This window comes from Bufo bufo, chromosome 1, assembly GCF_905171765.1.
Source record: "Bufo bufo chromosome 1, aBufBuf1.1, whole genome shotgun sequence".
In the NCBI taxonomy this organism is placed as follows: Eukaryota; Metazoa; Chordata; class Amphibia; order Anura; family Bufonidae; genus Bufo; species Bufo bufo.
In genome coordinates, this window is record NC_053389.1 from 398723343 (window position 1) to 398733438 (window position 10096).

Sequence of the window (10096 nt, forward strand, 5' to 3'; positions counted from 1 at the left end):
CCACAGATATCTTGCTTATTCATTGTTTTGCATTTACTCTAGTCTTTATTTGATTAAGTGCTTGACCATGGTCAGATAGCTCCTTAAAGAATAGCCCTGCAACTTAAACCTCGTGCACATGGCTTGGAGGCTTTATGGTAGCACACTAAGGCCTATTGCACACGGACGTTTTTTTTTCCCGTATACGGTCCGTATACGGAACCATTCATTTCAATGGTTCCGCAAAAAAAACGGAATGTACTCCGTATGCATTCCGTTTCCGTATTTCCGTTTTTCCGTTCCGTTTTAACATAGAACATGTCCTATTATTGCCCGCAAATCACAGTCCGTGGCTCCATTCAAGTCAATGGGTCCGCAAAAAAACGGAACACATACGGAAATGCATCCGTATGTCTTCCGTTTCCGTTCCGTTTTTTGCTGAACCATCTATTGAAAATGTTATGCCCAGCCCAATTTTATCTATGTAATTACTGTATACTGTATATGCCATACGGAAAAACGGAACGGAAAAACGGAACAGAAACGGAAACACAACGGAAACAAAAAACGGAACAACGGATCCGTGAAAAACGGATCGCAAAACACTGAAAAAGCCATACGGTCGTGTGCAATAGGCCTAAGGGTGCATTCACACGTCAGTATTTTTACCTTTCCAGATAAACGTTCCTGTTTTTTGCGGATCCGAAAATCTGGATGACATGAGGATGCTTTTAGCATGTCATCCGCGTTTTTGACGGATCCATTGACTAGAATGGGATGACGGAATGCAAAATCGGACAAATAGTAGGACAGGGTATATTTATTTTCCAGGATCCGAATTACGGAACCCACGGAACGGAACGGAATCACGGAATGGGAGAGCACCATGAGTGCTGTCCGATTATTTGCGGATTCCATTGAAAATGAATGGATCCGCATAACGTTCCGTTTTTAATCGGAACGGATGCGGAACAACAAAACGGACGTGTGAATGGACCCTAAGTCGCATATTGCTTTGTGTTCCAGGGCCACATAGAACTACAGCTACAGTGATACATATTAGTTTTTTGTTTTGGGAGACAAGGACTCTGTGAAATTAATATTTTCGCCCAATCCTTTTGTTCTCCTGGGAGATAAGCCGCAGCGAGAAATGTCTGGAAGCGGCTTTCTCCACTCTCCCCATAGAATACACATACACGTGGGAATTAGCTCTGTAACGATAGGCAATCGTCAAATGCAGTCAGAGACAGGGACACCAAAGTCCATTTCAAACAGGGCTTTGCCTATTCTTTATTTTATTGCACAAAATAAATGAATAGCTTTTTCTCTGTAACAAAAACATATTAACAGGCCAAGTTATACGTTCTTTGATATCACCTTCACAATTCTGGAATCCATTGAACTTTTGAGTTGTTGGGAGTTTCTGCGTCAATTTCTTTGCAGGGTGTCAGGATAGCCTCCCAGAGCTGCTGTTTTGATGTGAACTGCCTCTCACCCTCAGACCTTTTACTTGAGGATACTCCAGAGGTTCTCAATAGGGTTGAGGTCAGGGGAGAATGGTGGCCGCACCCTGAGCCAATGACTCAGAGGTATTCTTTGCAGCATGAGATGGTGCATTGTCATGCAGGAAGATGAATTTGCTATGGAAGGCACGGTTTGTCTTTTTGTTCCATGGAAGAAAGTAGTCAGTCAGAAACTCTATATACTTTGGCAAGTTCATTTTCACACCTTGTGGGACTCTAAAGGTGCCTACCAGCTCTTTCCCTATGATTCAAAACATGACTCCGCCACCTCCTTACTGATGTCCTTACTCATGTCACAGTCTTGTTGGGACATGGTGGCCATCCACTACTCCATCCATCTGGATCATCCAGGGTTGCAATGCACTCATCAGTAAACAAGACTTTTTGAAAATTAGTCTTCATGTATGTCTAGGCCCACTGCAACAGTTTCTGCTTCTGAGCACTGGTTAGGGGTGGTCAAATAGTAGATTTATGCACAACTACAAGCCTCTGGAGGATCCTACACCTTGAGGTTCGCAGAACTCTAGCAGTATGGCAGAAACCTTCCTCATTATGTCTTTATCTGCACGAAACCCTCTGTGCTCTGAATCAGCCACAAATCTCTTCACAGTACGATGATCACACTTAAGTTATCATGAAATATCTAATGTTTTAATACTTTGTCCAAAGCATTGCACTATTTGACGGTTTTCGGCAGCAGAGAGATTCCTTTTCTTTTCCATATTGCTTGAAACCTGTGGCCTGCTTAATAATGTGGAACATCCTTCTTAACCACTTCAGCCCCCAGTGCTTGAACACCCTGAAAGACCAGGCCACTTTTTACACTTCTGACCTACACTACTTTCACCATTTATTGCTCGGTCATGCAACTTACCACCCAAATGAATTTTACCTCCTTTTCTTCTCACTAATAGAGCTTTCATTTGGTGGTATTTCATTGCTGCTGACATTTTTACTTTTTTTGTTATTAATCGAAATTTAACGATTTTTTTGCAAAAAAATGACATTTTTCACTTTCAGTTGTAAAACTTTGCAAAAAAAACTACATCCATATATAAATTTTGCTCTAAATTTATTGTTCTACATGTCTTTGATAAAAAAAAAATGTTTTGGTAAAAAAAAATGGTTTGGGTAAAAGTTATAGCGTTTACAAACTATGGTACAAAAATGTGAATTTCCGCTTTTTGAAGCAGCTCTGACTTTCTGAGCACCTGTCATGTTTCCTGAGGTTCTACAATGCCCAGACAGTACAAATACCCCACAAATGACCCCATTTCGGAAAGTACACACCCTAAGGTATTCGCTGATGGGCATAGTGAGTTCATAGAACTTTTTATTTTTTGTCACAAGTTAGCGGAAAATGATGATTTTTTTTATTTTTTTTTTTCTTACAAAGTCTCATATTCCACTAACTTGTGACAAAAAATAAAAAGTTCTATGAACTCACTATGCCCATCAGCGAATACCTTGGGGTCTCTTCTTTCCAAAATGGGGTCACTTGTGGGGTAGTTATACTGCCCTGGCATTCTAGGGGCCCAAATGTGTGGTAAGGAGTTTGAAATCAAATTCTGTAAAAAATGACGAGTGAAATCCGAAAGGTGCTCTTTGGAATATGGGCCCCTTTGCCCACCTAGGCTGCAAAAAAGTGTCACACATCTGGTATCTCTGTATTCAGGAGAAGTTGAGGAATGTGTTTTGGGGTGTCTTTTTACATATACCCATGCTGGGTGAGATAAATATCTTGGTCAAATGCCAACTTTGTATAAAAAAATGGGAAAAGTTGTCTTTTGCCAAGATATTTCTCTTACCCAGCATGGGTATATGTAAAATGACACCCCAAAACACATTCCCCAACTTCTCCTGAGTACGGAGATACCAGATGTGTGACACTTTTTTGCAGCCTAGGTGGGCAAAGGGGCCCATATTCCAAAGAGCACCTTTCGGATTTCACAGGTCATTTTTTACAGAATTTGATTTCAAACTCCTTACCACACATTTGGGCCCCTAGAATGCCAGGGCAGTATAACTACCCCACAAGTGACCCCATTTTGGAAAGAAGACACCCCAAGGTATTCCGTGAGGGGCATGGCAAGTTCCTAGAATTTTTTATTTTTTGTCACAAGTTAGTGGAAAATGATGATTTTTTTTTTTATTTTTTTTTCATACAAAGTCTCATATTCCACTAACTTGTGACAAAAAATAAAAACTTCCATGAACTCACTATGCCCATCAGCGAATACCTTGGGGTCTCTTCTTTCCAAAATTGGGTCACTTGTGGGGTAGTTCTACTGCCCTGGCATTCTAGGGGCCCAAATGTGTGGTAAGGATATTGAAATCAAATTCTGTAAAAAATGACCTGTGAAATCCGAAAGGTGCTCTTTGGAATATGGGCCCCTTTGCCCACCTAGGCTGCAAAAAAGTGTCACACATCTGGTATCTCTGTATTCAGGAGAAGTTGAGGAATGTGTTTTGGGGTGTCTTTTTACATATACCCATGCTGGGTGAGATAAATATCTTGGTCAAATGCCAACTTTGTATAAAAAAATGGGAAAAGTTGTCTTTTGCCAAGATATTTCTCTCACCCAGCATGGGTATATGTAAAATGACACCCCAAAACACATTCCCCAACTTCTCCTGAGTACGGAGATACCAGATGTGTGACACTTTTTTGCAGCCTAGGTGGGCAAAGGGGCCCATATTCCAAAGAGCACCTTTCGGATTTCACAGGTCATTTTTTACAGAATTTGATTTGAAACTCCTTACCACACATTTGGGCCCCTAGAATGCCAGGGCAGTATAACTACCCCACAAGTGACCCCATTTTGGAAAGAAGAGACCCCAAGGTATTCGCTGATGGGCATAGTGAGTTCATGGAAGTTTTTATTTTTTGTCACAAGTTAGTGGAATATGAGACTTTGTATGAAAAAATAAAAATAAAAAAATCAGCATTTTCCACTAACTTGTGACAAAAAATAAAAAATTCTAGGAACTCGCCATGCCCCTCACGGAATACCTTGGGGTGTCTTCTTTCCAAAATGGGGTCACTTGTGGGGTAGTTATACTGCCCTGGCATTTTCCAGGGGCCCTAATGTGTGGTAAGTAGGTAAATGACCTGTGAAATCCTAAAGGTGCTCTTTGCCCACCTAGACTGCAAAAAAGTGCCACACATGTGGTATCTCCGTACTCGGGAGAAGTTGGGGAATGTGTTTTGGGGTGTCATTTTACATATACCCTTGCTGGGTGAGAGAAATATCTTGGCAAAAGACAACTTTTCCCATTTTTTTTATACAAAGTTGGCATTTGACCAAGATATTTATCTCACCCAGCATGGGTATATGTAAAATGACACGCCAAAACACATTCCCCAACTTCTCCTGAGTACGGCGATACCAGATGTGTGACACTTTTTTGCAGCCTAGATGCGCAAAGGTGCCCAAATTCCTTTTAGGAGGGCATTTTTAGACATTTGGATACCAGACTTCTTCTCACGCTTTGGGGTGATCAGGGAGTCTATATGGGGTGATAACCACAGTCATTGATCACGCCCGTGTAAGGCTTCATTCAGACGTCCGTATGCGTTTTGCGGATCCGATCCATCTATCAGTGCATCCGTAAAAATCATGCGGACATCTGAATGGAGCTTTACAGGGGGGTAATCAATGACAGGGGGGGTGATCAATGACAGGGGGGTGATCAGGGAGTCTATATGGGGTGATAACCACAGTCATTGATCATGCCCCTGTAAGGCTTCATTCAGACGTCCGGATGCGTTTTGCGGATCCGATCCATCTATCAGTGCATCCGTAAAAATCATGCGGACATCTGAATGGAGCTTTACAGGGGGGTAATCAATGACAGGGGGGGTGATCAATGACAGGGGGGTGATCAGGGAGTCTATATGGGGTGATAACCACAGTCATTGATCATGCCCCTGTAAGGCTTTATTCAGACGTCCGGATGCATTTTGCGGATCCGATCCATCTATCAGTGGATCCGTAAAAATCATGCGGACATCTGAATGGAGCTTTACAGGGGGGTAATCAATGACAGGGGGGTGATCAGGGAGTCTATATGGGGTGATAACCACAGTCATTGACCACCAGAGGACCAGGTAGCAGGTATATTAGACGCTGTTATCAAAACAGCGTCTAATATACCTGTTAGGGGTTAAAAAAAACACATCTCCAGCCTGCCGGCGAACGATCGCCGCTGGCAGGCTGGAGATCAACTCTCTTACCTTCCGTTCCTGTGAGCGCGCGCTCCCGTGTGCGCGCGTTCACAGGAAATCTCGCGTCTCGCGAGATGACGCATATATGCGTGACTCTGCGCAGGGCTGCCACCTCCGGAACGCGATCCTGCGTTAGGCGGTCCGGAGGTGGTTAAGTAGTTTTACTTTAATTGGGCTCACCTGGAAAACTAATTATTACAAGTGTTTGAAATTGATTTCAGTGATCCAAGGAGCCCTGAGACACAATACCATCCATGAGTTTAATTGAAAAAAACAAAAATTACATCTTTATGACACTTAAATCCAATAATAATTTGGAACGCAATGTAGATGGTGTAAACTTAGACAGGCTGACTAGATGTGCAACAAATTTACTCCACTTATTGGTTGGCTTAGTTTGAGGCAGAATTTGATTTAAATTTTGGTGCTAATCTTGCATATGTCTTCACACTCCTTGTGGCTGGTAATATGTTATGGCAGTGGATGTGGAACTACAGTGTCAACCAAGTGTTTTGACTTTGGGCTAAACCTAAGGGCATTATCTTGGCAACTCTCTGGTATACACATTTTAACCCCTGTACAGGGATCTGGACTTCGCCACAGGGAGTCAGCAGACAACTACATCCTTGATTAGTCCCGGTTTGGTTGACAGCTTACCCACAGGGGTCAGAGAAACCCGTGCAAGATACCAAAGGAACAGGAGTCAGGGCAGGCTGAGTTCATGCAAATTCATGATATAGGTCTCAGGTCAGGGCTGGCAGCAGAGGGTCACAACAGTAAACAGGCACAAATAAGAGAAGGCAGCTGAGTGTCAGAATCCAGTAAACAGGCAAAGGCCTCCTGCACATGACCGTTGTGTGCACCCGTGGCCGTTGGCCCGTTGAACGTGTTTTTCTGCGGTCCCATTGACTTTCAATGGGTCCGTAGAAAACTCGGCTACTGCACCGTTTTGTCACCCGCGCCCGTGACCCGTCTTTCCTGTCCGTCAAAAAATATAACCTGTCCTATTTTTTTCACGGCTAACGGATCGCGGACCCATTCAAGTCAATGGGGCCGTGAAAAACGCGGTTGCACACCCGTTTGACATCCGCGTCCGCGCCCGTTTTATTTCATCTTCTGGCATGGCCAAATTGTCTGGCAAAACTTGTGGCAATAAATTGAAAAAAAAATAAAAAATCAGCAAGTTGAAGGTCACAGGATATGCTAATTTCTAGCCATCTGTGGTAAACAGCTTGTGTGTGGTGAGGGTGCCATTTCAGCAGGTTAATTTCATCCACCATGCCGCGATGGAATGTTGAAAAACTAATAACCTTGGTCCAGGAGAGGCCCGAGCTATGGGATACCAGGCAAAATGCGTATAGTGACCGCTTAAAAAAGGATGCTTCGTGGGAGCAAGTGGCACGGAGCATGCGCAGAAGCGAATGGTCCAAAGCGGATAGCCGAGTCCGGGCCCAATTAGGTAAGTGATAGTAATGTAGTTGTGCTGTCCTTGCCCCCTGTGTGGCCAAAAGATGTAGTTTTAAATTCCCTGAGGTGACAATAGTGTTTTTTTGGTGGTCCAGCCTCCTTGGGCATAAAGGCCTGTACATGGTTTTTGAAACAGACATCTGTTTTTCCCCTTTATAATTTTTTGAGCTCACAAATGTCTATTATGTCATTTCAAAACAGTCAAACAAACCAAAACCCGCTGGGCGAGTTGCCGGGACCAATTCCGGCGGGAGATGACCAGCAAAGGCCGGAGTGGTGAGGGAACCTCCCGGAAACGGGCTTACATTTATACGGCCCAGTTGCAGTTTCTGCGGCCAGTAATGGAAATGAGGCCGTAAGTATTTTTAATGTATTCTTCAAAATGTTTTAAATTTTCACACTTTACGTTTGAATTTTGACTTGCAAAAGTGTCCAATAAACTAATGGATACAGTTGTGTTCTTGTATTGAAGACCTATTCTTTCGGTAGGGCAGCCATGTCCTAACCGACTACATTCAGCTCTTTTCCAACTGAAACTCCCAGCATGCCAGAATAGCTGTAAGCTACCCAGTCCTGCTTGGAGTTGTAGTTGGGCATCAGCTGGTGGGCAACAGTTTGTACATGCCTGGTGTTGGTTGTCTACATCAGTTTTGTGGTGGAGTCAAACCAGGGGCCACCGCTTTTGAGCTGTGTATGATGAGACGACACGTGTAGTGTGCAGATGGCGCCTCCCCTCTCTGTTTTGGACGTGTAGAAGCAATTTATTGTCCCTCCTGGAACATAGATGTTTGCAATTGTAACAAGAAAAGAGAATGGAGATGACACTTGCGCACTGCACGCATTATTTCCTCATACAGTAGATCATCGGGTTTTGCGGCTCCTAGTCACACAGCAATAGTTTAAAAAGCTTTCAGAAATCCACACGTTTTAATGGGAGCCCTGACTAGTGTTTTTTGGATGTAATTGTTGGGCCAACGTGAGATTTGTACCATTGAGACCTATTATCTAACTTTTTGATGTTTTGGAAATGGTTACCCTATAGGTATTTCCATTGTCATTTATATAGCTTAAATGTTAGTGCACCAAACCCAACATGGATTCCTTACATTGGTCATCTAAAATGACAATAACCAGCTCCTAGGAAAATGGATAATAATGAAGTTCCAACTACGCTTGACCAGCAGGATTCAAACTACTACTCTCACCCTGGTCAAGTGTGGCCTGGTACATGTTGTTTCTCTGTAGATGATGTTCTACTAGGTACAAATTACATCTTGTAACTTTGGATGGTGGAAGCGGGCCACATACAGACGACCTGGACTGAATTTCAGCACTGGTTTGGGTCCTTGAATGAGGAATCCTCTTCTGAGGCTGGACAGCTCCAAACAGCAAACACTGTTTTCCCATTACAGTAACATTCGGCCTTTCCAAGACTTATCCCATCGATAGATTTTAAATGCAATCCAAATGGGATTTCACAATTTCACATAGAAGCTGGTATTCTTTGTGTAAAAGCAAATCTCTGATGTATGCTGCCACTCCGTATATATATTTTATTCACACGGCTGTTTTCCAATAATATACTCGATGTACTTTTGTAATGTTTAAATCAAATTAGCTAATGGTTTTTTGTTTTTATTCCAAATACAGTACTGTGGACAGTCTGGATCCGTCCCAAGATTCAGACACGTCGGGGAGTGAAACCCCTGCGGTTTTCTCACCCCAAGAAAGTCCTGCTCCAACGCCGGCTGAGGACCCAGAGGACTCAACACTGGCCGAGGCCCCCCTACCACTGGCCGGTCCACCCCGGATTGTACAGCCCCAGCCCAGACGTCGCCGACAAGTCCCTCCCTCTACCTCTGGGCAAGAGAGTCGGGAACTTATTAATGTCCGGCTCATCGAGTTTCTTGCCCAGAGGAGGAGTGATGGTGTGGAGGATAAAATTATACGGGGCTTAGGGCCGCTAATGAAGCACGTCACTCCTTTGGAGCATCATGAGTGCCTTGCTTCATTAGCGGTCGTAATCAAAATGTTTGCTCTACCCAACCATGGCGACATTCTGGCAAAGCTTAATGCCATGAAAGTCGAAATTGAAAATGCCGGACAGCAGCAAAGGGCAGGAACCTTTGAGGTAGCGCCACAAACATTCCAAGGGCCTTCTTATCACCAGCAACCCCAGTATGGACTACCCCAGTGGGCAATGCAACAAGTGGGTCAGCCCCTTTACCCGGGCAATTTCTCATCTGTGGCACCTCAACAGGCCCATGTAAGGCCACGGTCCTCGTTTACACCGGCTTCCTTCACTCAGGACCTTCTTAATTTGTAATTTTGTTTTTAGTTTTTGTATTGAGCACTTTGTCTGGTTTTACCTTAATGTTTGTCCCATTGGTTTCCATTGGATTACGGTGTTAACAATATTCAACATAAATGTTGTTTAGGCCAAAAAGTAGTCGCTTGTTTTTTATTTGGCACACTCCCCGTACATTTCCATGTCAAATTTCGAAAGGTAAAAAAAACCACACACACTTTAACTCACAAAGCCACACTTTATTTAGATGATCAACATGTTTATTTGGGGATACTGTCATGATGAGCTATTAGAAAAAAATTTGGAACGATTGAAAAAAATATAAAGATGTTTAAGTCAAATTACATTTGGACCAAAACATAAATTTATATTACTTTATATGCAGATTTAAATATTTGTTCTCAGCCCGCAAGCCCACGTCAAGGGTCCTCATTATCTTGCGAGTCCCTACACTCAACTACCACAATAAATTTATAGTATTCTATCTAGAAATAAAAAAAAACCCAAAGAGCCCAGAAGATTTCAAAAACTGCCACGAATAGCGATGGAACGGACCCCTCTGAGCTGTAAAAGTAGTCTGCATAGAGTTCC

General features: G+C 43.1%; 1 protein-coding gene across 1 annotated transcript; it reads left to right on the top strand.

The window, feature by feature from the left end:
• Positions 1-6936: 6936 nt before the first annotated feature.
• On the top strand, positions 6937-9547 carry LOC120979830. Its single transcript, XM_040408817.1, has 4 exons — positions 6937-7189; positions 7399-7552; positions 8848-9463; positions 9536-9547. The coding sequence occupies exons 1-4, from the start codon at positions 7009-7011 to the stop codon at positions 9545-9547; spliced, it is 963 nt and encodes a 320-aa protein (XP_040264751.1). The 5' UTR covers positions 6937-7008.
• The last annotated feature ends 549 nt before the right edge of the window (positions 9548-10096 follow it).

Coding starts and splice junctions, on each gene's coding strand:
- LOC120979830 (XM_040408817.1), top strand. CDS start 7,009: ATGCCGCGATGGAATGTTGAAAAACTAATAACCTTGGTCCAGGAGAGG. Junction 7,190..7,398: donor CCGAGTCCGGGCCCAATTAG/GTAAGTGATAGT, acceptor ATTTCAAAACAG/TCAAACAAACCAAAACCCGC. Junction 7,553..8,847: donor CCAGTAATGGAAATGAGGCC/GTAAGTATTTTT, acceptor TTCCAAATACAG/TACTGTGGACAGTCTGGATC.